Source organism: Sander lucioperca, chromosome 6 (genome assembly GCF_008315115.2).
Source record: "Sander lucioperca isolate FBNREF2018 chromosome 6, SLUC_FBN_1.2, whole genome shotgun sequence".
Classification (NCBI taxonomy): domain Eukaryota; kingdom Metazoa; phylum Chordata; class Actinopteri; order Perciformes; family Percidae; genus Sander; species Sander lucioperca.
In genome coordinates this window covers 18,685,049-18,712,163 of record NC_050178.1, presented here as the reverse complement: position 1 = coordinate 18,712,163, position 27,115 = coordinate 18,685,049, and the positions used below count along the sequence as shown (strand labels likewise).

Here is a 27,115-nt window from a genome sequence, read left to right as displayed (position 1 = left end):
CTTGTAATACATTTTTTGTTTGTCTTGATGTAAATAATCAACTCAGTAATTTTCATGGTGCTATCTAAAGGTTAACATCTTTACCCTATTCACGTGAATAGGGTAAAGATGAAATGAATGAATAGGCGTATGAATAGGCTATATTTGTGTCTTTTTCAAAACTTTCCCCTAATGGGATTCTTCGGGGCTTTTTTTCCCCCTTACTCAGGACATATTGAGGATACAAATTCAGTTGAGGTTGCCTCTGTTGCAATTTGTCCTAGGTTGACCTCCATTTTGGCTTAAAATGACTGGACTAATGGGGTCCTCCGGAAGGGGAGGGACGTCGCATCTCTATTAGACCATACAGGGTCAAAAAATGTTGAGCTAAATGATCCAGATTTAGCTAGCATTCTACACTTTTAGAACTGTATCAAATTATGTTTTTCAATATACATACTGTATATGTTTGAAATATGTGTGAACATTTCAATGACAAATAAAGCACAAAAAAATACAGTTTTGTGATTGGTTTATTTTAGATAACATAAAGCTGAAGCCATAAGCGTTGTAAGTAAATGCGTAATGATATCATATGTGTAAATAAGCTCTGGCATTCATCTATAATTTGTGATGAGCCATCGGGACATCCTTCTTCTTCTTCAAACGTCCTGTTAGAGGTTCATGTACAAACAAGGGACACAAACAGGAAACAGGATATGGAGTTGAGACAGAAGTTCTTGATATCAGTCAACATCAGCTTTCAGCATTCATCATTAAAAACTCTATTGGTTTGATTTAACCGTTTTCAAGTAAATTGATGAAAAATGATTTTCTTGCACAATCCCACAAAAAACGGTTTACCTCTTTGTTTAAAAAAATATATTGTAGATATATATATTTTTTATCATGTTTTTTATTGTCAATTTGTGTTAGTTTATGTTTCTTGACTGTTTGCAGTACTTGCTTTTATCTTTTATTTCCTCTTACTATGTGTATTGTTATGCACCAAAACACCAAGGCAAATTCCTCGTACGTATGTGAAAATCTACTTGGCAATAAACCTGATTCTGTCACCCACTAGTAGCAGAATAAAATCAGACAACGTGGCTGACAGCAGAGCATCATAATTCCCCAATATGCAGTAGAGTACTGGTACTGTGTTTAAAGGGGAACTATGCAGTTTTTTTTAAACTCAGTTTACCTTAACTGCACAGCTTCGGAGTCATTGGAATGGTTATATGACTTTTTTCGAGTTGTATGGTGGTCGTCCCGCTCCCCCCCTAGTACCTGTGAGCGGAAAAACCAGCCTTGCAACTTTGGGCTGGCGAGCTACCTGCCTCAGCATCAGGAAGTATTGCGTGATATCAGGTCTCGCGATGTAACAAATTGCTTCACGGCACTGCAAACATACACTTATTCAGGAATTTACCGGCTAACAAGGTAGCGATGGAGTTTTTCACGCTATCGTCATGGCTGAGCCGGCCAAAAAGAAGCAGAAAGCTAGGAAAGCATTGTGGGAGGAACAGAGAGAGGAAACGGCAAGACTGACCGAGCGAGGAGTCAGACACGAGTAAACATCGGAGCTGCCGAAATATCTATTCCAAAGCTGTAGGGGGAGCTCTATAGAGAAACCTGCCAGCAAAAAGCGAGAAAACAGCGAAGAAATGGCCAAAACTGCATAGCGCCCCTTTAACCTAGGTACTGTACTTAATACAATTTTAAAGTGTTTGTACGTAACATGAGTAATTCCATTTTACTTATTCTCCAGTGCATTTCAGAGGGAAATAGGGAGTTTTACTCTACTACATTTCTGTATCACTGCATTACATTACTGACACAGTGTCAGTAAAACAAGTAAAAATGTGTACTTTTCTCCTTTGTTGATGTTAATTATTCCAAAGCTCCACCTCCACAGGGTAGTGGTCACTGATGGCTGCCGCCTGGAAGAAAACCAGTCATAAATCTTTTTGAAGATCAACGTGTTGAAGAACTTTATCGTATAAAAGTTTTCTAACTGATCTCGGACTAAAACAGTCTTACATTGGCATCAGACAGGCGGTAAGCTCTCTGGAAGTTGAAAGGTTGAGCTGAGTTAGGGACGACCCCTTTAAGCATCTTATGATACACCACAATCCTGTTGGCAGAAAATGCACAATCAGACATTTATTTGTCCATGTGAAAAACCTTTACACAATGTTTTAACATGCAGACAAAACCTGTTCTTCTTAGAACTTCCTCCAGTAAAAGGTAAGTTCAAGCAAAATTTGTTTTATTCATTTACGCTGTAGGCTACCTCTAGTGGTATGTAGCCATGCAGATGTGGAGCCATGGAGGTGCAAGGAATTGTGTTCGGCATTCACAATATCAAACTATTAAGTACTACTTTCTACCAAATGAATGTTCCCCATGAAGACAGTTGGCCTGTCTCATCCACTGTGTTTGTCGTGGAGGCAGACATTCTAGCAAAACTGACTGTATTTCCTCAACATTAAAACTACAAAACATGATGTGATGATACCTGTCGTAGGTGTGATCATTAGAGTTGCTCGTCGTGGTGTCGACATCATCACCTATCAGCCAACAGTAGTAGGCAGAGCGGATGCGGATCTTTTTCTTCTTTTCATCTAAAAGATAACGTCCATCTGCATTAAAGTCCCCTAAAATCATAATGTTCTGCAGAACAAAAACAACATAATATATCATTAACAACCAACCAGCTCTGTGTAAGTCCTACAAAAATAGGTAATAATATTGGGCCTTAAGCAATGCACATTATCCACACAGAGGTGAGAACTAAAGTCTTCAGCAAAACTGAACAAGAATGATTGAGTACTGATTTGTTTTGTAGCTCAGTATGTAGCAGAACTGCAGTAGTAGGCTACTGTTTCCAGTAAATACCCACAGCCGAGTAGGCTCACCTTCCCCCATAGCTGCAGTTCCCCTCAGCTCTATAGAGCTTTAACCAGCGTCTCATGTTATTGTTTTGGTTCAAAAAAAATAGCTGGTGAACAGAGTTGAGCATTTAGCAGCTAAAGAGACAGATATTTCCCTCAGGAGTTGGTGGAGAGCAAAAACAACAAAGAGAGAGAGAATGACATTCATCAACACAAAGACTCATAATGAATCATCATGTTGCTCTATACATGCTGAAAGTAGAAACTGTTTACCATATTATATTTAAATATGACTAAGAATATGACTAAAGATTAAAGAAGCGAGCTTGTGACCGGGAGGTTGCCGGTTCAATCCCCAGACCGTCAGGATAAAATCTGGGTGGGGAAAGTGAAAGAGCAGCGCTTGTCTCTCCCTCATTACCACCACTGAGGTGCCCTTGAGCAAGGCCCTTAACCCCAAATGCTCCAGTGGAGCTGCACAGTGGTCAGCAAATCAGACTGTGGTTGTACTGGGCAGCTTCCAGGTAGGAATGTGGAACTGTGTGAATGTGACAGGTCGTCGTTGCAAATGAGAAGTTGTTCTCAATCGACTTACCTGGATAAATAAAGGTTAAATAAAAAATGATAAGTCGATAATAAGCCAATGTTGTGTTCACAGCATGTTCCGCTGCCCTGAAGTGGCCAAAAGAGTAAATCTTTTTTACATCATGTACAGTTAAAAAAAAAAGGTTATTGTTAACTGTAAAAATGGCCACCTCTCGCAAATTGCACTCAAACCAATCAAATAATATTTGTGAACCTACATTATATACGTTATACATTTCCAACCCACATAATTTCTCCATCTTTTCTTCACAGCAGTGACCACATCATGCAGAGCGTTCAGCACTGCCTCTGCATCCCCTTGGTTTGGTGTGGACTGGGATCAGCACCAGATTCTGTACAACTGTAAGCACAAACACACCTAGTAAGAAACACATACACACACACACACACACACACACACACACACACCTGTATTTGGGCACTCAAACTGCAGGATGTAAGGTTCTCTGGCGAGCACGTCCGTTCTTTCTTCGTACTGGTAGGACTTGATCATCTTCACCTCATCCCCTCTGAGACACACACACACACACACACACACACACACACACACACACACACACACACACACACACACCCCAATCCAATAGCACCACTATGTCATCATTCCTAAAGAATTTCATGTTTTGGCTCATAACTCCTGACATGTATAAAGATGCTCATCAGAATACTAATCCCCCTTAAACAAAACAAAATTTACAAAACATTTTTGGATGTGAATATTTGATTTTGGGCTTTCTATTATCAGTAAAAAAGAAAAATGTAACGGCATTTCACCTCTAGGTAGCTCACAGCAACACGATCAAATTTAAATGGCTGTAACTCTTAACTCACAATTTTGCACTCTTCATCCATTTTGATGCAGAACCAGGGGCAGATTAAATGTTTCTAAAAAATTTATTTCTTTTAAATGTTTTACTAAATTAAGAGATTTAGAGGATTGTGCAGCCTTGGCAGAAGTGAGCTGTTATTTTGTCAGACATTAGTGACACTTATTACACGGCCTAGGTAAAAATGTAATTATGATTGGTCAATCACGGCATTCCACGGTCTGTTATTTCTGTATAACAGACCATTATTAAGTTTAAGAACTAGAGATACTCTATAGCTTAAGATAGAATACAAGAGGCGTATGAAACAGTACACACTTCCTGTCTCCTAAATGGGCATGGCCTCATTTGAAAGTGTAGTGAATGTTGTGTGAATAGATGAAAAGTTATTTGTTGTTATTTGTATAATTTATTTATATTTCCCTTTTGCTAACATTAGATATTTACAAAGCTAAAAGCCATATTAAGCATTTTGGAAATTTCTTCTTTATTTTTTTTTTTTTACAGCATTTGCAAAAGTTGTGTTGCCAGATAACCTCTGTATGAGTAGTCGTGTGATAAGCAGGATAATGTAGAGCTAGCCGGTCATTTTTGTGAATTAGAACCCCAACAGGATGATGCATGGACCCCCATGTGAATGACTGGCTCACTCTATATTGTCACGGCCTTACGTACTCAGTTTTCATTCACAGTGAATTATTCACTTCATACCTGTAGAAGTAGACAAACTTCTCCCTGTGAGTTCTTCGTCCCAGAGATTCACTGCATTCCATTAGGTACGGGTGATTTCTGTCAGAAAACCACTGACACTCACACGGTCATTACATCATTATTATCCTAATCTTTTTTTCCACTTTCAGCTACTTCTGAGTTAGAGCACTGTGATAGGTTTGACAAATACTGTCCATAGACATCCCAGAGGAATCATTGTGTATTTATCCATGTGTACAGAACTCACCCGTGCTTGTTGAGTTCTGTAAGGAACATATTCATGGCTTTACCGCTCTTATCCATCACCTCCAGTAGCACCACCACACTGTACCGAGACACAATCTGCAAGAAACACAGCCACAGAGAAAAGAGCAAACGCAATGAAATTGGTTCAAGAGAAATGTACAACACAATGAATTGTCATATTAGGAAAAGCATCTGTTACTTGTAACATTAACAATGGCTATTTTTCCTATTCAAGTGTGACAGTAAGCCCAATGCACAATACGTGGATCCTAAACTGACGATGCTAAATGGAATTCATTAATTTGATGATGTGTCAACATGTCAATAGAAAATAATCAACACTAGTATTTGAGATTTAAAACCAAATTAATGTGTTTGTAACTGTGGGTGTCCCACCAAATCTGACCTGATGTCTGTCACTAAGTGTAAAATACTAAACAAAGGTCTAAAACTGAATGTGGTCATCATCCTAAATCTGAGTTACATAATTAACAGCTCCTTTCTTTGTATTTCCACACCGTATAGGCATCACAAAAATATGAAATAAATGAAATTGTTATACTGAATGAACTTATGTGAACATTCACACTGGTCCAGCAGAGTGAGTTACCTTGATAAGATTGTTCCTCACGTCGGCATTGTTGACTTTTTTCCATCCCAGTCTCTTGACGTTGAACGCTGCAATCTTCATTTTGACTAAAAATCATTTCAGAGGTTTAAACAAGACTACATCCCTGTTAGCAGCTCTGTGAGCTAAATGCTAACATTAGCATGCTAACATGCTGATGCTTAGCAGGTGTAATGTTTAGCGGGTTCACTAACTTAGTTTAGCATTTAGCATAGAGCCAATTAGCATGCATAACAAAATACAGCACAGGCTGATGCAAATCAGATATTTGTTCATAACATTCACATTCTCATTCACAAGTAATGGACACTAAAATTTGACCTGAAAGGTCAGATGGTTACCAAACTTATGCTACTGTTCATCCTGAGGGGAACATGAATATTTGAATCAAATTTCTTGGCAATCCACCTAATAGTTGTTGACATATTTGACTCAAAAATACAAATGTGAACCTCATGGTGGCACTACAGGAGAAATCACGGCATCACCAAGAAATTGGGATTCATCCTCTGGCAGAGTTGGGAATAATGCGTAACGCAATTACAGTAATGTATTCCTTGCTGTAACGCAGTAATGTAACACATTACTGATTACATTTCAGTAATAGTATACCCATTACAATCACAGTAACGCGAGTTACAACGCATTTTAACGCAACATTTAGTGGTGCTTTGTTTTTTTTAAGAATTCATAAGAATTCGGTTAATCATAACTTAACTGAGAGAAAACATGGATCAGCACTTTTCTGCAAAACATTCAATGACCATATGGTCATAACAATAGTGTATCTATGGCTACCATAAGACAAAAATCGAGTTTGACTTTTATTTATCCCACACATAATTTGTTGGCCTACTTTGACGACAACATGGTCATTATGGTATATGATTACAAAACGTCGATGTACTGACAGAGTTTGATAACATTCAGATATGTTGCAGATTCAGATTCCTAATATGGGTCTAATGAAATTAAACACAACTATAATCAGTTGACTTGTGGCACAGGTTGAAAGAGACCGTTTGTTCTGAGATAGACCTACACATTCTTTGTCTGAGATGGCCCACAACAACAATGATAAATTATCACGTTTGCGCATGACTGACGTGTTTAATTTTTATATGGTATTTACCCCCAAAACGGAATAAAGTGTTAAGTGGGGTCATGCCTGTTTGTTGTACATCAGTTAGGTTTTGGTATGTGAGGCAAAGATAAACCTACTTCACTGTTTCGAGGCTTGCATTTGCCCATGTTAAATTGTGATATTACCAGTTAACATGGACGTATTTCTCTCATATGTTAACCTGTGTTAACTTAGACTAAAAATCCAATATAGAAATCACAAAACCATTTCAGTGGTCTGTAGTGTAGTGGTATAAATGACATATAAGCTAGTCTGTTAACTTTTTTTGTCCATGACATCCAAGGTTCTAGATCTCTAGTGCGTTGATTCGTTTTATTTTTTTCCGTTCATACAGTATGTGTCGTATTTGTGTGGATAATGCTTAAACGGACATGTATTACACATAAACTGGTGATGTTTTCAGCGATATCCAATATTTTGTCTCACTTGCAAACACTTGGTGAAAATGTGAGCCTCTGGCACTCCAGGGGCGGAGGCAGAGCAGAACGCAGGGCAGGGCCTTGTTGAATATTCACTGATTTCATGCAAATATCACCAGTTAATATGATCACCAGCTCAACTGGCACACCGGCAGTCGGAAAAACAATGTAATCACGGGGGCGGTCCCTGATATTCCTAGGTGGCATGAACGCAGCGTAGACGGGTTTCCTTGTAGGCTATGTGTTGTTTGTAACTGCAAATGTTCTCAATAAATTAATTGAAAAAAAATAATACTAATAATAATAAATGTAGACGAGCTTCCCCGTCCTCTCGTATCCTCTCTCTCTGTGTCGGAGTTTTTTCAAATGACTGCTGCTCTCCCCGTGCTACAGTGGCACTTTTTGTTTTGTTGCGATGTTGCGAAACAACGGTAACTTTCTTTCTGCAGCATTTATTCAGAGATGAACGGAAACCTACATTGTAGCCTACATTTATTTACTACCACTTAACAAGTAAACTGCTGATGTATTCTCAGCTCTGACAGCCGACAGCTGTCTGCTCTGAGCGCATTTATGTCACCGTCACTCACTCTCTCATGTATCCTACACACTAAGCACTGAGCCGTTCCTTAATAAAGGAGCTTCCCAGGTCTTATAACACGATGAGAGCCTGCCAGAGCTTCCTGTAGGCTATTTGGTCCGAACGGTCCGAACCATCCAAAAAATGCGTTCACACTCTAAACAAACCGGTCCGTGGTTCAGTTTGATCCGGACCGAGACTAGACTTTTGGTCCGGGGGAGGTTTCACACCTGTAATTTAGATTCGGATCAAACTGAAAAGTCCGAAGGTCCGGATAATGAGGTAGGTGTGAAAGACCCCTACACAAAATCCGGAATAGGCTATCACACCTTACACTGTTCAAGTACATGCACATCTGAAAAGACAGACAGAAGAGAGAGGAAATAAATACATGGATAGGCCTAGGTAGATAGAGATGAGAGAAGTGAAGCACGGAAAAGAAGGAAACATGTTTAATAAAAATATATTTAACATATTAATATGCCTAAACACCTGAACATTATGTTTTCATCATTAATCAATCACTATTGACCTGACATTACACAATGGAAAATGATACCCAGCATAAAGTCAGATCAAATGAATAGCTGTGAAATTAACACTTAAATGGTGCTGGAAGTATTTTTAGTCACTGAAAAGAAGAAAACTAGTAAGAAACATACAGAAACCTCACCAATCAGTTTGAGTCAAATCAAATGACTGTAACAGTAGCAGAGGTTGTTTCTGTGTCAGCAGACAGACGTGACTGATTGTCTCTCTCTGCAGTAAACAGCCGGGATAGGCTAAACCTGACAGACAGGATGTTTCTCTGCCAGCCAAAAAAGTTTGCTCGCAAACAATCAAATGATTGCTGTTAAATTCATGTAAATACCTGACAAAAAAGTTGCTGAGGAAATACTGTAAATCCCTTTTCTTTCCTGCCAGCAGCGGTGGGATGTAACTGAGTAGGACCTACTGTATACTGAAACTGTTCAGAAGAACAATTTTAAAGGGCAACTATTATATAGCATTATACTTGCAGTTTGTAATAGAACATGTTTACATGCTTTAATGTTAAAAAAAAACAAAAAAACTTTATTTTTCTCATACTTCCCATGGCTGCTGCACCTGTATTCACCCTCTGTATGAGACGCTATGTAGGAGCGCCTGTCTCTTTAATCCCTCCTCCCGAAAAAGCCCAGTCTGCTCTTATTGGCCAGCTCGCTTCCTGGAAACTCCGAAGCCTCGATCCACTCCGAGTTTCACTAGTTGAAGCTGGAGATACTGCAACGGAGTATTTAGCAGGACTTTGTACCGCGAAAAAAAACACTCCAGACTCCGGATTAATTTGCATAAAGATGGGCATCGGCCAGTTTTTGGACGCGCAGCATTTTTTCGAATGCAGCGCCGCCTTCCCGGAATGCTTTGCGTGCACGCTGAAGTCGCTAGACGTCACCATGGATGTATTAAGAGAACGTCACCCATAGGAATAGAGTGGAGCGCGGCGCGACAGAAGCGTCCCATGGTCAAATGGATCTGCACCGTTAGAGTTAGCCGAGAGTAGAAAAAACTGTTGAAACCGGAGTGTTCAGAATAGTTGGGAAGCGGAGCATTTTAGCTCACAGGGATTTAGCTAAAATACGTTTACCTCATTATTTTCGCATATTTGTTTTGGGCACGTTTAACATGAAAATCCAACATAACATTGTAGATATGACTGAAAACACGGAAAAGCATAATATGTGACGAATAAGCACATGTATTTTACTTGAGCATTTAACATTTTCTGCTTCTTTATACTTGTACTCCACTACATTTTAGAGGAAAATATTGTAGTTTCCAAGCCTATAAAATACAATCCATTGTTAACGATTAAACCAGTGGTTTCCCTTTTGGCTCGTGACCTGTTGCACTTTTGGGGCTCCTTGTCATATTTAGTCTCATCAGACACATTTCCTCTCCAAACTTCTTACTTGGTTTTATTTAAAAACCTTGTTTAGGCTCAAAGAGGTCAAATTAATTAATATTAATGAATTAAAACAGATGTGTATCAGTACTTAGTATCTTCTCTCCTACTAATCATCTCACAGCCACTCAGACCCTTTAGAGGGGCCCGACCCCTAGGTTGGGAACCACTTGGCTAAACTAGCTAACTGTATGTAAAGTAGTTAAAAGTAGCAGCTACAACAGTAACATGCAGCTCTAACGTTGATGCATCAATATGAACTGTCATATAGAATCAGGTATCAGTCACAGAGGCATTTCACTGCAGAATGAGGATACTTTTACTGCTGATACTTTAAGTACATTTTGCCTATAATACTGCTGTACTTTTATTTAAGTAAAATTTTGATTTAATGAATGCATTACTTGTATTGGGAGTGTTTTTTTGGTTTTTAGTCGGTTTAATCTTGAACAATGCATTTTCTAAGCTTGCTTATCATATGTATCCTGATTTTAATGTGTACTCTTATTCTCTAAAGTGACTAGTACATCAACAATATTTCCCTCTTTAATCTGATGCAGTATAAAGTGGCCAAAAATGGAAACATTAACACAAATACAATTCATGCAAAAAATGAAAAAAAAAAAAAAGTTTCTAAACAACTTTATTTAATGAGTGAAATATTTGTCATTTTCAGTTATAGGGCTTCTGAATTTCTCAAAAGAAGACAATTAAACATATGCAGTTCCAAAAAAATTATTGATAAAAGATGACTTGATTGAATTAAACTAATTATGAGATTTCACAATGATGGATGACTCACTGATCCTCAGGTGGTCAGTGAGTCATGGCGGGTAAAAAGTGGCGGGAGGAAACCACACCTGCTGTTACTGCTGTTTAGAATAAAAGTGCATTAATATTATAGACAGATGGCTGGTAGATTGTGGAGGTCATCTAGTCTGCATGAATCTGCCAATTTACTGTAAATGAAATACTATATTGTTAAACGATAAGCTCAAACTTTATTGATCACAGGATACTGATACATGGATGTGAAAGCAGCTTTTTACTGTTGTATATGGTCGAAGTGGAGCTAGTTTTAAATATCGTATATGCTTTTGGTGGTTTGATTTAGAACTAATCATGTTTTATTAACACAACATATGTTCGTATGTAAACAAAATCTGTAGTCAATTGTTGTCTCTTTCTGCCTTTTCAATTGTCCGTGTGGTTAAACTTTATGTACAAAACAAACCCTTCTTACTAAATAACATCTATTTGTAAAAAGGGTTTTCTGCAGCCTGAAGTCATCAAAGACCATTCACACTCACGTGATTTTGTCAACTAATCGATAATTTAATAGTTGATTTAATCTAATGATCTGTGCACTTTGAGTGGTCGTTACAACTATAAGCACAATATCATAGGTGTGATTGGCAAAGGACAAAAAAGCAGGAAAATATACGGCGCACCCATGACGCTGCGACAGCCCCCTCCCCCCCCTCATTTAAAAAAAAAAAATAAACCATTAAATGGCACTTTCTGGAGTTTTGTGCAAAGAAATGGAGAAATTGAGTCTTACATGATATGTAGGTATTAGGGTATTTAGCATTTACATTACTGTTAATCAGTCATCACTTGATCACACATTTCATTACCTTGTTATAATATAAATAATAATAGTGCCACATGAAGAGACAGTGCAGCATATGATAGTAGCAACAGCTGAGAAGATTTGGGTCTGTGGTGACCAGGTCCACCTCACACAAACTTCCTTCTCCCATTCTCTCTCCTTACTACCACACCCACACCAGCCCACATTACCACGCCCGTGCAGCCCCACCCACGGACATTTACGGATTTTTAAACATTTAATGTAACTGGCAAACAATGCTTTCTACTTTTTAAAGAGCACACGTTTATAACAAATTTTTATTTATGCCGTTTGTATGCTGTTACTGTCATTCTCTACAGTATGTAGGTATGTAGTATGTATGTTGTCTGTTCAATTGTCCGTGTTTCTCTCTGTTGACACTGTACATATTAAGTTATAACTAACTCTGCAATTTAAATGTTAAATGTTTTTTTATGGCTGTCTGTGATTATACTTCAGGGTTTTTCCTTGCTCAGAATTTGTCTTTGCGGGAACACACAAAGCAGGGGGGGAGGGGGTCTGGGGGTCCTCCCCCAGGAAATTCTGAGAGTAAAAGACTTCAATTCCTGCATTCTGATACATTTTTAGGCACCAATTTATGGTAAAAATGTCAATATTTATTGCAAGGAAATCACAAAATTCTGGTGGCAGGTAACAATTCAAAATATAATGGAATATTATTATATTCAGTAGTCCACAGTGTTGGGAGTAACGCGTTACAAAAATAACGCAATTACAGTAATGTATTCCTTTTTGCTGTAATGCAGTAATATAACGCATTACTAATTAAATTTCGGTAATATTATACTCGTTACAATCTCAGTAACGCGAGTTACAACGCATTTTAACGCAACATTTAGTGGTGCATTGTTTTTTTAAAGAATTCACCAATACCGTGACACATTTCTTCACAGGAAAAAAAAGCCGTATTATTTTCCTGTCGCTGTATTCAATGGTTGAGATGACTGCAGAGACAGATACATTTGCGAGATGGATATTATTTTCAGGAGTTATTACACTGCGTTGAAGTGAGCTGTCCTGTTTCTGTTCCCTTGGTCAGAGCCAGAACCAGAGACGGTACGGACAGCATGTATGTCCCAACAGGTGACGGTACGTCAGCGGCTGACAGATATAAACATGTCGGGAATTAATGTTGAGGCTTGCTACACGTAAATATCGTTGCATTTTTATCAGCCGTGGAGAGTAACTGCCTGTAGTGGAATCGCTTCGAATGACGACCAAAAACGCTTGTCTTTTACTGTGACCATTTACTGTTCAATATGTTGCAGTTTTACAAACAAGAAAGTGAACAACTTGAGTTCTTGACGGACACGTTGCATCTCAGTAAGCTAGCAAGAGTAGGCTACACAACAGACAACTTCCGTGTAGCCTACTTCAAAATAAAAGCACTTCCTGTGACGGTTCGCGGTAAAACTAAATTACTGTTAAATAAGGTTGTGTAGGCTACCTTTTCACAAATCAGCTGTAAATCAAGTACTGTAAATAATGTAAATAGTGAGTTTTAATCACACTATAACTGAACATTTCCTTTAGAGTGTTTTAACCTAAACATGAATTTCTTATTGAAGTGCTATAAACAAACATTTGACAACAATGCCATACTTTTGAGTATTTTCATTTTCTCCTACTTCCCTATTATATGTTTTACTTATCTATTTTGTATAGCTTTAGTTACTTTTCATATTTATATTAATTATACAAAATATGAATAATCTATGATTAAAGTGGATAAAGAGGAGACTTTATTGATCCGGTGGTGAAATTCACAAGCTAGCTCCAAATCAAACTTCCCCTGTTATTTTGGTGAAAGTAACTCAAAAGTAATGCAAAAGTAGTGTAACGCATTACAATTCAGAGACAGTAATATTGTAATATAACTAATTACTCTCAAATGACAGTAACTAGTAATCTATAATGTATTACATTTTGGAAGTAACTTGCCCAACACTGGTAGTCCAGTAAGGAGGCTTTCACATCCGGGACATGGGCCGGATACAACAACACTTGACCCTAAAGTCCAGTTGTTTGTAGGATTGACTTAGGCTACTTAATCAGTGATGTTGAATATAGCCTAGAGTGTAACGGACCACCACAGTTCATACATACATGTGAACCGCGGATTAATTGCAGAGTTTAATCTACATAGTGTAAAACTACTACGTGAATGGGGCACAGCAGAAAGACAGAGCACAGCGACGCTGCTTGTTCAGGGTTTTCATGTGTACTCCTATAGGCCTACACTTTGCATCAGGCGTTAAAACCAACTGTACCGAAATAGACTACTATTTAACGTGAGACGTTTTTAACCGCTAATAAAACTGTCTCAATTTAATACTGATGCCGTCAGACGGCCGCACGGACAGACAGCAGTCGGAGTTCCGGCAGAGCTCTGCGCCGGTCAGCAGCGGCTTCTCACTGTACAGCCGGTCCCCCAGCGCAGCATGATCACCGGGAGGGTCCGGTACAGCCTGAACCCTGCAAACAGAGATCCCGTTCGAAGGTGACATGATTGATTTTGACTGAACGTCTCAATTTAAGTAACCTCTGATCGGGTCGTAGCAAATTAAGTAGCTACAGTAAGTTTAAGATTAGGTGTTGGTCATTCTCAACACCTTTCTAACCCCCCCCCCCCACCCCAACACTTATCAACTCTGGACTCTGTGCTGCTGCCAGCCTGTGTAACGTACGTTACTCACCATCGATCGACTGTTCAGCTGGCTAACGTTAGCTGTCAACCTCCTGACTAGCTAGTGATCTAGCAAGGATTAGCCCTTCAGACCACAGTGGACTTCAGTGGACTCTCCATCCAATCTCCTGACTGGACCTTCATCTACCACAACTGCCGGACTCTTTCAAATACATGTACTCCCTGTCTCCGCCGATCACTTGGTAGCGTTGGTCAGCTGTCAGCTTACGCCAGCTAGCTTCTGTTAGCTTCGACCGACTGACGGCTCGCCCAGCACATCTTTTCGCTGTAGAGCTCTTTTAGCCATGTTTCCCGGCTCAACACTAAGTTAGTGTGGGCCACTACCTTTCTGCACTGCCGAAAATGGTGCTCCTAAAATATTCCTCACTGCAACTTCTCAACGTCATCTGTCAATCAAAAATTTGATTTTAACTGTGTCGGGCTCAGACACAAACTTCTTAATGCCTGTCGGACGCGGGCCGGGCTCGCACAGAAAAATTTGGCCCGATCCAGACTCTAGTGTGTGTGCATAACGTTATGAGCAGTTTGCAGTTCACTGTGCCGCAAACTGCTCGCATCATCTGTACCGATGATCTAACATGTCCAGGGATACCATATATCGTCTGCAAAAACTCCCACAGTTGTGCACAAGGTCTAGGATACTGTACATCAAAAACATAAAAAGCCTTAAAGCAGGCATCTACTGCCCCAAGAAGAGATGGGTGCTCCAAGGCATGTCCATGCACTATAACAAAGGCTTGCGATAACTGATGCCTGTCCCCAAGAAGAAGCACATGTGGGACTCTGTGCTTGTCCTTTTTGTAAGGTATTCAGCGATGTTTGTTCCAACCTGTAGAGAGAAAAAACAATTTATAAGACACCTTTACTTCAGATATTAACCCTCGTTACAGGCATAAGCTTGAGTGATAAAATGAAGGCCAAAATTATATATAATCTATGTGGATTTAAATTATGTATCAAGTAATGGGTTAACAACTGGAAAACTATGTCTTTCTGTGTTTGCTCTAACAACATTTTGTTTTAATAATGATAACAATAAACTGAAACAGATCATTGTTGTGCAGTGGTTTGGTCTGACACATTTGTGTGACAGGTCTGAGAGATGTAGGTAGTAGAGGATGGATACCCCAACTGAGCCCGACTGGACCCTATGGGCCAGGCCGGGTTCGGGCAGATATTTGATATCTGGTTAGTTCGGGTTCAGTCACATCAACCAACCAATTTTAAGCGGGAAATAAAGGAAAATGTATTGAGGTCTGCAAATCTTGAGACAATCTTTTACAATACTTGCTGGCGATTGTTTTATTTGTTACATCAGAATCAGAATCAGAATCAGTAAGGGCTTTATTGCCAAGTACGTTGCACATACGAGGAATTTGTCATGGTGTTGTTGGAGCATGTCACACATACAAATATAAGAAGGATAAAAAGATATAAACAATATAAGTATAAACATATACACACAGTAAGTATTAATAACGGTAAAATAAATTTAAATAAATAGTAAAATAAGTTACGCTACAGCAGAGAACATTTGTATTAACTCACAGGCTGCTCACCTATGAAAGCTTTTGTAGATTCGGCGTAGCTGGGGCGGACCGATTTTGTAAGTGCCGGGGGGGAATCACCACAGGTAGCAGAAGCAAAGCCATGTGTCCTCGCCTGTCTGCAATATTGCAAGCAAAAGTCAAATGTAAAATTCTACAACTTTGTATCACATTCTGGCGACTACATTTCAAAATGCAAAAAAGATTCCCTGACCTTGCTCTGACTTTACTACAAAATGCTCAAATTCCTTGATTTTCCATGCCTGGTATAGACCCTCTTAAATGTCACGGCATTACAGAAATGTAGTATAGTGCATGCAGAGCAATGCATTATATTGTTCTTTTCTTGTTTCTTCTTTTTATCATTATTCTTCTTCCAGGCCCTAATTTGACTAGAACCGCTTGCTGTAGAAATTCCGTTCAAAATATTGATGAGTTGGTCCTTGTGCAAATTTTGGGTCTATGTCTTCTCATGTGATTTATACTTTGAGATACTGAATAAGAACTAATAAGCTCTTTGTGACATCAGTGAAACTTCATTAAACTCAATCTAACTTAATTACATTTGCAGCACCTGATCATTGATTAAAATGTGTGAAGTCCAGAGAAAATTTAACTCAGGTTCTTTTTTTCTGCATGGAAACTGGTCAAATACTAAGCCGTCCAGAGACATGTTTCGTTGATCGGACCAGTACCGGTATTATACTAAAATATCAGTGATCATAAAGACATTTATTTGTAACAGCAGGCCTAGGCTATTTTCAGAATATTTGTTGATTTACAGCAGGATTGTTAAGTGCTGCATCAAAACCAAACCTACAGGATATATTGTTGCATTTCGGGGCAGTGGTATCAGAAAATATTACCGGAAGATCAGCCAGGTGTGTGAACATTTTCTACAAGTGCAAATTTCAATTTACAAGTTCAGATTTTTTTTACAAGCTCTCATGTTTTTTTTCTTTGTATGACTTCAAATTCAGATCACATGTGTGTGAATATTTTTTACAAGTGCAAATAAAATTTTTACAAGTGCAAATTTTAACATACAAGTTCAGATTTTTTGTTCTGCAAGTTCTCACATTGTATTCTACAAGCTCTCCCTTTTTGCACCATATTTACCTTCATAGTTACCGGTGAAAAAATTTTGCCGCGCATTTTAACACTTCTAAATTAAAATATCCAAAACTAATTTATCATTGGCAATGTCCGTACGTTACTAACGGTCGGTGGATTAGCTAACGTTAGTAACGTTTTATTCATAAACCGCTCCTTAAACCGAGCTAGCTACCAAGCCAATGTAGCATACAATGACTCAGATATATCTTAATAAAAAAGAAAACCGATAGACAACGTAACTTTGAATGTGTAAACAGACATAGAAGATAACGATACAGCCTTGAAATGTCTCCATTAACGACTCCTTTGAAATAACGTTAATTAAGTTAAATGTCACACTTCATAAGCTAGCTAGCTAGCAGCTGGCTAGCTTATGTGAGTCATTGTATGCTACATTGGCTTGCTAGCTAGCTAGCTAGGTTAGTGCCATGACAAATGTTAGCACGCTAAAACGTAGCTAACGTTAATTTAGCTCGGTTTAAGGAGCGGTTTATGAATAAAACTTTACTAACGATAGGTAATCCACCGACCGTTGGTAACATTCGGACATTGCCAATGGTAAATTAGTTAAAGTATTTTAATTTAGAAGTCTAAAAATGGGCGGCATTTTTTTTACAGCTAGCAGCTAACTAGCTAAGTTACGTTAGCTAATGTAACATTAGAGTGTATTCTAGAAGCACTGTTTAACAAAACACATTTTCAGCAACAAACTACCGGTAAAATGAGAATGCTTACCTCGCCTCCCTGCCCCAGGAACCAGATGTGGTTTTTAAGAAAATGAGTTGCTGCTGTTCCGGCTCATCGAGAGCGAGAGACGACGATGTGGGGTGACTGGGGGTTACGTCAGTTGAAGAGGTGCGCTTGTTTTTCCCTATGTGAAGATCCAGCGGGCGGTGTGCCAGATAGAGCGATCTCTTCAATGTGTTTCTGTCTTCGCCCGCCGTAGTTCTTTGCTGGTATTTATTTGTAACGCAAATCGTGATAGAATTTATATTTAATAACGTTACTTGAATAAAACGAAGCTAAAACATAAAGTTATTATTCTAATATCGTTAGACTGTTTTTAAACTAAGCTAAACCTATACACATGATCTGATCTAATCTACGAAACAAACGTTTTTTTATACGTCTTTTATGTCACGTTTTTTATTCTTCCCATACAATGTCATGACTCATATGTGTGTGTGTGTGTGTGTGTGTGTGTGTGTGTGTGTGTGTGTGCGTGCGTGCGTGTTAAAACAATGTCATCCAAAATAAGGCGGATCAGCAGTGTTGAAAAACTGAAGCCTGGATTTCGTTCAACGTCATCAACCCAATGCAATGGGTTATAATATGTTTAACCATTTTGTAACCCAATTATGGGTAAATTTATTGCTGAGACACTAACGAAGTGTCTTTAATGAATGATTAGCGGTAACTTTAACGTTAACGTTACCACTCAACGGGACTTTTAGTTAACTTATAGCTAGCTAGCTTTAGTTGATACCATTAGCTAGCTAGCTTTCCCAAACGATCAAAAAAAATCAACTGGGCAGTACAAACAGTGAGTGTAATGAAGAATTAATTATTTCAGGCTTAGTAAAAATATAAGCAGTGAGTGTTATAAAGAATTATTTCATTCAGATTTATCAGAAATATTGTAGGCTACGATCACCGGAGACCTCCGTTGATCGCAGCGGCAGGTTCAGCTTTGAGTGTCGGCGTGTGATTGGTAGTCTGCGGACGGCGAATCCTACGTTTCCAATTGGTAGTCTACAGTCAAACGGAGCGATTTAATTGGGGGAGTCCACGGTCAGTCGACGAATCAGAACGCGTAACTGAACGTAGACTTTGCACAACGGTAGACTCAACATCTGCTTTTATTTAAAAAAACAAAAACAAAACAAAACAACAGAACTAGAACGCCGATAGTCTATTGGACAGCCGCACACAGAGTTCCAGTCCTTTTCCACACAACCCTTTGGCAAGGTAAGTCGCACTTTACAGCAGAGCTAAACTTTACTTTTACTAAACTTTTAGAACTACTTTTTTACTCAACTCTTTCTGTTTAGTAGAGCCGTATTGTGTTGGGGAAGGAGTACATTTACTTTCCTCGCATGTTTCTGTCAAATAAATATCTTTTTTTATCAGTTATATTCCAGCTATCAGATGTGCTGTGTGTCTGTGATCAGGATATGCAAATGCACTTTGTCTCTTGCACAAAACAATTTTAATTATTAAATGTTGCATTACCTGTTGCCTAAATTGCATGTGCACAAAGTTGACTGCATGTGTAGTGTTTCCTTGCCCTCGAGGACACTTAAATTAAATTGACTAAGAAGTTTGCAGTCCCAGCACTTGTGACATTTTGCAGTTTCTATCACAGATCACATGTGAATTAAAGATTATTTCTCAAACGTATGACTAAACACGTCCTGTTTTAAAATTATCTGTGGGTTGTTGATCTAAAACAAAACTGTCTTGTTGTGTTACAGTGAAGGTGTCTTTTGAGCTAGTCGTAGAACTTTCATTGTAGTGTTTTTATTATATATATATATATATATATATATATATATATATATATATATATATATATATATATATATATATAATAATAATCAAATAATAACAATAATTTGTCTTGTTATTTTTCAAAAAGTTATTTTTATTCGCGATCATATGGAGAAAAACGACACTACCCACAATCCGAAGCGTTACAACGACGTCATTGTTTGGTCCAAGTTGCTGTTGCCATGGAAATGTTTACAGTACCGTGTACCTGTGAACGGCGAGAGCGAGCAACTACAATAGAAGTCTATGATAGTTTAAAAATGTTTTTTTTTTAGCGCCGAATCCATTATCACTGACCACCACCACGATAAAAGACAATGAATCGCGGCACAAAACAACCAAAGGGGGGAGCCGAGAAAAAGAGAGAGAAAACAAAGATAGCACGGTTGGCTTCCAGTGAAAAATATGCTAAATTAAGTGATTTATTTTCCAAACAAAGAGAGTGTCTTGCTTAAGCTAATATTAACGTTAGCAGCTGTATATTTTGTTGAAACTGTTGTAATTTGAACTATGGCCGTGCATTGCTCTTTCCGTGTTTTGGTGGAGCTGTTGTATGATGTAGCTAGCTAGCTACTGTGCTTTAACGTCGAGCCGTTGTATTTGTGCTGGATGTGCCTTTAGTGGAGCGGATCATGTCGTAGCACCGCCACCTAGTGGTCTGCAGATGCTTTAAGATGTTTAACTGTTGTCGGCACATTTTTGCTTTTTATGTTGTTTTTTTTGTATGTTTTATGACATTTGTGTAACGTTGGTGCATAGAAATATAATGGCATGAAACTAATTTGACTTTTGATTGATTTTACCATGGCAATGGTACACCTTTCTGCTACGTTGATTTTTTTTTATTTCTATGGGTCGGTGTGGTTTGATAATAGGGTCTGTGTGTTTCAAATGCCAGGGCCGTTTTTTGATCCGTCGTCCGTCACTGCTGTAGCCTGCTAGCTGCAGCTATAGTATGTCAATGGATATATGTACTGTATATGTGTCTGACATACATTCATACTTGATTGATTTATTTGAAAGTACATTATACTGTAGTCAGAAGTCTATATAGTATAGGTCTAATTATTATTATTATTCTGATGTTTGTGGCAGACCTTTTGCATTTTGTTTAATCAAGCAGAGTGCAATAATGATGTGTGACCAGATACATATTTCTCAGTTTATTTAAGTTCAGTTAGAAGGTTTAGTTAAAGCCCATGTTGCAGGGTTTATTTTCTAATGAATTTGTGCAATTCGTTAGCCTAGACTGCTAGCTAGGTAAATATTACGACTGCCTTCAGAGTTTCCTATATCTGCGACCACGTTGTCAACATAAGACATGTTGCGTTAGTGCTCCTTTTGTACCATCATTTTATTGAATGAAATGTTAAGCATTGCTCCTACTAGATGGGTGGGTTTTTGTTAGCTACATACGAAGTTAACTGGCTATAGTTAGCCTGTATACTAGCGGAATTAACTAACGTTGCATAACCAGCCAGCAACTTCGGCAATCAGCAGTAGTTTCGGTAAGCTAACCACGACAGTTATTGTCGCCCACAATCAACCTCTCCTGCTAAAAGCAGTCAATCTGCAGTGCTGTTTGAAATAGAGACGCTTGTGGATGTGTTAGCTGTCGTGGTTAGCTCGCCGGAACTACTGCCGAAGCTGCTGGCTGGCTACACAACATTAGCTAATTCCGCTAGCACAGGCTAACTATAGCCAGTTAACTTTGTGTGTAACGTAGCTAACAAAAACCCACCCATCTCGTAGGAGCGAAGCTTAACATTTCATTCAATACAATTATGGTACAAAAGGAGCACTAACGCCACATGTCTTATGTTGACAACGTGGACGGAGATAAAGGAAACAACGAAGGCAGTCGTAATATTTACCTAGCCGTCTAGGCTAACGCTGTTGCGCTAACGTTAGCAAAACGTCGGCGTAGCTTTAGCTAGCTGTCTAAACTTGTGAAAAGCTGAACATCATCCCCATCCAAGTAATAAATAAACACTAGGCAAATATGTTATTACTGGAGCTAGTAGGGTCCATCAAAACGTGAGATATCTAATCGAAAATGTGTTTACAACGTCGGGGGATTTCACAGGTGGGACTGACTGGCAAGTTAACAATGATATACGTATGTTGAGTGCTTTATGTACCCATTAATCAACAGTGGTGGTTAACCTGCAACATGGGCTTTAAGTGAAATAACCTGCTTAGTGTGCTGCTTGAAACAATAATGTGATCAGTGAAGTAATTGCTGTGTCTGTTTGTGTGTTTGTACTTGCAGTTTCACAACGCCAGTATACAAACGAGAAATCATCGAGAAAATGTTTAGATCCATTTTTGGACTAAAATTCTTTGCAAGACCTCGGTCTTCAGGAAATATGGACTCTTCTTCGAAGAAGTCCAAACGAAGGAGTGAGAGACCTTCATCTCCTGAAGACCTCAACCCTCCCACCATCTTGAGGGAGCACGGACGACGGGGTGAGAGACCTTCGTCTAGTGGAGGCACCAACCCTTCTACCATCATGAAGGAGCACAGGCAAAGGGGTGAGAGCCCTTTGTCTTGTGCAGAAAACAAGCCCTCTACCACCAGGCAGCAAATACGAAGGCGTGAGAGCCTTTCCTCTTCATCCTCTGAAGACGACCAGCCTTCTTCCACCAGGCAGCGAGTACGAAGGTTTGACAGCCCTTCCTCTTCATCCTCTGAAGATGACCAGCCTTCTACTCCAAGGCGGAAGCAAGCATGGAGAGGTGAGAGCCCTCCGTCTTCATCTTCTGAAGACGACCAGCCTTCTTCCACCAGGCAGCGAGTACGAAGGTTTGAGAGCCCTTCCTCTTCATCCTCTGAAGACGACCAGCCTTCTACTCCAAGGCGGAAGCAAGCATGGAGAGGTGAGAGCCCTCCGTCTTCATCTTCTGAAGACGACCAGCCTTCTTCCACCAGGCAGCGAGTACGAAGGTTTGAGAGCCCTTCGTCTTCATCCTCTGAAGACGACCAGCCTTCTACTCCAAGGCGGCAGCAAGAAAAAAGGGCTGAGAGCTCTTCGTCTTCATTTTCTGAAGACGACGAGCCTTCTACCACAAGGAGGCAGCAACAACAAAGTAATTTGTACATCGTAGACTTCAACCTTTCTACCACCTTTAGGCAGGATGAAGGAATTGGTGAGAACCATCTGCCCTGCGTTGACATTGACCACCCTAGCATCTGGTGGGAGCGCGTACGAAGGGTCAACCCTTCAAACACCTTGAGGCAGGACGGAAGTGGTGACAGCCCTTCCTCTACATTTTCATCTTCTGAAGACGACGAGCCTTCTACCACATGGAGTCAGCAAGAAAGAAAGGCTGATAGCCTGAGTGCGAGAAAGGAGAGGGAGCTCGTTGAAATACAAAAGCAGCATTATTCTGATTTGAGGTGTGAAAAGATGAAGATAAAGAAGGAGAGGAAAACGTTTGGTCTGCTTTCAAGAATATACATTTGGTGGCTCGAATGGAGGATAGACCGCTGTGCCAGGGAAATCCAATCAACCTGTGAGGATGCGTGCTACCTCCAGGTTCATGGTAAGAAAGTAAACTTACATTTTGTCAATTTTTCAATTTATTTTTATCTTACAGTGGGCACATATCCCTTTCATGAGTTAATTTATGTATCTTATTTAATTATCATGGAGAACAGAGGAAACATACTCAGTTAAGCTAAGATAGCTCTTATCTCACTTATGGCGCCAGGCCAACATATATTTTTAACAACTTGCAACCATACAAATCTGTTGACTATTTCCTTTTGGGAGGGGTGCGAGTGTACAACTGGACTACAGACTTAACCTTTCATATATGCTGTTGGTTACAGGTTACTTCAGACAGCAAGAGATAATAGCCAAGATCCAAAAAGAGCTGCTTGACCGAAGGAATGAGCTGGCCGTTTCATATCGCAGACAAGTATTTAAGTTGGAGATGGAAGTGAGGAAGCAAAGACTGAAGGTAGAGAGGAAAAAATAGATATGAAGAAGATGGAGAATATCTCTGAGTTATGCCACAACTCAGAAAGCCCAGATATGTTAAATCTTCGCTACGGGCCAATGCCAGTCAGGTCACGCAAACTCGGACTTGCTAACATATATCATTTAAGAGAATAGGAGAGCAATCAGAAAAATGGCACCAAATAGAGAGAGGTAATTGAGGTAAACGGCAAACATTTCAGATTTGACAAAACTGAAGTAAAGAAACGTAAAATATTCTTTTACAACATTAGCAACCACCATCAAATATCCTTGCAACCACTTGATAACACCCTAGAGTCAAAAAGCATTGTGCAAATAACAGTGTCCTAACTTAACGCCACCTGACCCAATCTAATTCATCCTAACCTAGCCTAATTAAACCAAGGGTAGCCCAACACATATCCTAATTTAGCTTCGGTTAGGTTCTGGCAGATTCCTTAGGGTTAGGGTTAGGGTTAGACCCTAAAAGACAGTAGAAAGAAGAAAATAAGGCAAGAATAGGTTGAAAAAAGTGACAAAAACTTTGAAAAAAGCAGAAAAAAACTTTGAAGAAGGGCGCCCGGATAGCTCAGTTGGTAGAGCGGGCGCCCATATTTAGAGGTTTACTCCTCGACGTGGCGGGCCTGGGTTCGACTCTGACCTGCAGCCCTTTGCTGCATGTCATTCCCCCCTCTCTCTCCCCTTTCATGTCTTCATCTGTCCTGTAGAAATAAAGGCTGAAAATGCCCCAAAAAATGATCTTTAAAAAATAACTTTGAAGAAAAAAAGACAGAAGAAAAAAGTAAGGAAGAAAGGCAAGAATAGGTCAAAACAAACGACAAAACCTTCAAAAAAAAGCGACAGACTTGGAGAAAAAAAAGTAGAAGTAACTACAGTCTTGTAACTGAAAAACATTTAGCAGAAAATGTCACGTACCCCCTGCAGTTCTTTTGATCAATGGATCACAGGTGGAGTGGGTCCTGAGTCCCGAGGAGACTTAATAGTAGATTTAATAATATATTTTATTTGTAATGCACTTTACATTTGGAGCAAATCTCAAAGTGCTACAGTTAAGATCGTAAAAGCATGGTAAAAACATCAATATAAAATACAAATAGACAGCGCAACGACTTGCAGGGTTAATTAAAACTCATAAGTTCTGCTAAATAGAAATGTTTTTAGTCGGTTTTTAAAAGTCTCAATAGTTTGAGGTGCTCTCAGATGGTCGGGGAGGGCGTTCCAAATCTGAGGAGCGGCAGAACAGAAAGCCCGATCACCCACTATCACCCGCTACTCCAGCCCACCTGCTGCTGCTGAATGTTCCTTTTTTTGGTTCATGCTTCATGATGATGATGATAACAGGTAAACAGCCTAACCCATTTTATTGTTTCATTGCACTGATTCAGATGTAGATTGTATTCATCTTTTGTTTAGAAGTTTTTTTTTTATCATAACAAGCTTTTTATACTTATCTTTTAAGTTAAAAGCATACTATGTAACTTTTCCTGTTTCGGTCCTCCTACAGGTTGTTACACCACAACCTGTAGGGGGACCGAAGAGGGAAAAGTTACATAGTATGCCTTTAAAGTAGCAATACCACAGTGTAAAAATACTCCATTAGAAGTAAAAGTACTCATTATGAAAAGTTGACAATATATGAAACATTATGAAAGTTAATTATTATTGCAGATGGTGAGTAAGCAGCATTGTATTGTTGTAGCTAGTCGAGAGGCAGCTCATGTCACGCCCCCACCTGCCGTGACTTCTGCACGGTGACAGTCTGGTGTGTGTGTGTGTGTGAATGTCTTTTGGTTTATTTCTTCATTTTGTTATGGCTGCTGTGTGTTTGGTGTGTTTTTTGTTCTTTTTGTCTGTCTGTGTGTGTTTCTGTTCCCGCCTACATTTTCCACAGTGTGAGGACACGCCCCCCCCCCTGTTGATTCTCCCCACACCTGGTACCAACTCCAATCAGCGCACCTGCAGAGGAAACATACTCAGTTAAGCTAAGATAGCTCTTATCTCACTTATGGCGCCAGGCCAACATATTTTTAACAACTTGCAACAAAACAAATCTGTTGACTATTTCCTTTTGGGAGGGGTGCGAGTGTACAACTGGACTACAGCCTTAACCTTTCATATATGCTGTTGGTTACAGGTCACCTCAGAAATCCAGAGACAATGGCCAAGATCCAAAAAGAGCTGCTTGACCGAAGGAATGAGCTGGCCGTTTCATATCGCAGACAAGTATTTAAGTTGGAGATGGAAGTGAGGAAGCAAAGACTGAAGGTAGAGAGGAAAAAATAGATATGAAGATGTGTGTGAATGTCTTTTGGTTTATTTCTTCATTTTGTTATGCCTGCTGTGTGTTTGGTGTGTTTTTTTGTTCTTTTTGTCTGTCTGTGTGTGTTTCTGTTCCCGCCTACATTTTCCACAGAGTGAGGACACGCCCCCCCCCTGTTGATTCTCCCCACACCTGGTACAAACTCCAATCAGCGCACCTGCTGCTCATCCTGCTCCATCACCTGCCTTCAAATGCCAGTCGGACTTTCCTCTCCCTGCCAGATTGTTGCTTACCACTGAGTATGCTTTTTCACCAGCCTTCGAGATTTGTATCTAAACTAGTTTCTTGTTTTTGTACTTACCTGTCTGCTCCGCTCCCTCACGTTACTAACTGGAAGATCTCTGTTCTCAGAAATAACCCACCTTGCTGCCAATAGCCACGCCACGCACTGGAACATCAAGTCTGCAGCCCCACTTAGGAACACAGCCCAGCACCCTCTCTGCCAGTCCGGCCATCTTCGGACCCAGCACCCCCACTGCAGGCCCACACTCACAGCTTCAATAAAATAAGATTCCTTACCACCTACTCCAGTCTGCGCCTGAGTTCTGATCCTCCTTCCTGACAGCTCATTGTGTTTAATTTACAACATTGCATCATATTTTATAAAATGATCATGTGAGGAGGAATAAAGTGTCATAAAATTAAAATGCTAAGGTGCAACAACTCAAAATTATACTTCAGTATTTGAGTATATTCAGTCTTCCACTGGTGAAGAGGATGAAGAAGGAAACGAGGCTGGAGAAGAAGGTAAAGGAGATAATTAGTCCTGACATCATCCTAAGACATCCAGGTTCTGTATCCATCCACCAAGTCTGGCCCTGACTGAAGTATAGAGACGGACCAGTGTTTTACTCAAAGAAACGTGACACAAATTCTGTTTCTAAGGCAAAAGTCAACTGCAACTTTTTTGAAGTAACTATACCAACAACTGAGAATTTTTGGGACACTAAATATAAATAAGGTCCCTTGGGAGCTCAGTAGTGAATATGGGACAAAAGAAACATCTGGAAAATCTTCAAGAAGATATCTGAAGTCATCACATTTTACAGAATAGTTCCACTCAACTTTGCATACAAAAAAAGTGAGATTAGCTTCTAAAGTATATGCATTACCGAATGTACAAGTAGAGATGAAACAATGAGTCAATTCATCAATAAAACCGAATTGGCACCTATTTTGATTATTGTTTAGGTAATTTTCTAAGCATACATGCCATGTCATGATTCCAAGTTTTCAGCTTTTAACAAGGCTAT

General features: G+C 39.4%; 2 protein-coding genes across 2 annotated transcripts; one reads left to right on the top strand and one right to left on the bottom strand.

Annotated features, from left to right (window-relative positions):
- Positions 1 to 1,716: 1,716 nt before the first annotated feature.
- LOC116034533 (deoxyribonuclease-1-like) lies at positions 1,717 to 9,072 on the bottom strand. Its single transcript, XM_031277237.2, is given in 10 exon segments — positions 1,717 to 1,922; positions 2,023 to 2,116; positions 2,501 to 2,655; positions 3,709 to 3,780; positions 3,782 to 3,822; positions 3,891 to 3,991; positions 5,021 to 5,098; positions 5,268 to 5,362; positions 5,877 to 5,962; positions 8,711 to 9,072. Coding segments are annotated over 9 exon segments (771 nt in total). The 5' UTR covers positions 5,958 to 5,962; positions 8,711 to 9,072; the 3' UTR covers positions 1,717 to 1,868.
- A 9,836-nt stretch (positions 9,073 to 18,908) lies between these two features.
- LOC116034603 (TRIO and F-actin-binding protein-like) lies at positions 18,909 to 26,460 on the top strand. Its single transcript, XM_031277317.2, has 5 exons — positions 18,909 to 18,974; positions 21,829 to 23,102; positions 25,677 to 25,807; positions 25,956 to 26,101; positions 26,214 to 26,460. Exons 2-4 carry the CDS (start codon positions 21,869 to 21,871, stop codon positions 25,980 to 25,982), a joined length of 1,392 nt encoding a protein of 463 aa, XP_031133177.1. The 5' UTR covers positions 18,909 to 18,974; positions 21,829 to 21,868; the 3' UTR covers positions 25,983 to 26,101; positions 26,214 to 26,460.
- The last annotated feature ends 655 nt before the right edge of the window (positions 26,461 to 27,115 follow it).

Bases quoted from the DNA above. Each gene is read 5' to 3' on its own strand.
- LOC116034603 (XM_031277317.2), top strand. From the start codon at position 21,869: ATGTTTAGATCCATTTTTGGACTAAAATTCTTTGCAAGACCTCGGTCT. The intron at 23,103-25,676 runs GTAAGAAAGTAA...TGTTGGTTACAG, and splicing joins GTGCTACCTCCAGGTTCATG to GTCACCTCAGAAATCCAGAG. The intron at 25,808-25,955 runs GTAGAGAGGAAA...CATTTTCCACAG, and splicing joins TGAGGAAGCAAAGACTGAAG to AGTGAGGACACGCCCCCCCC.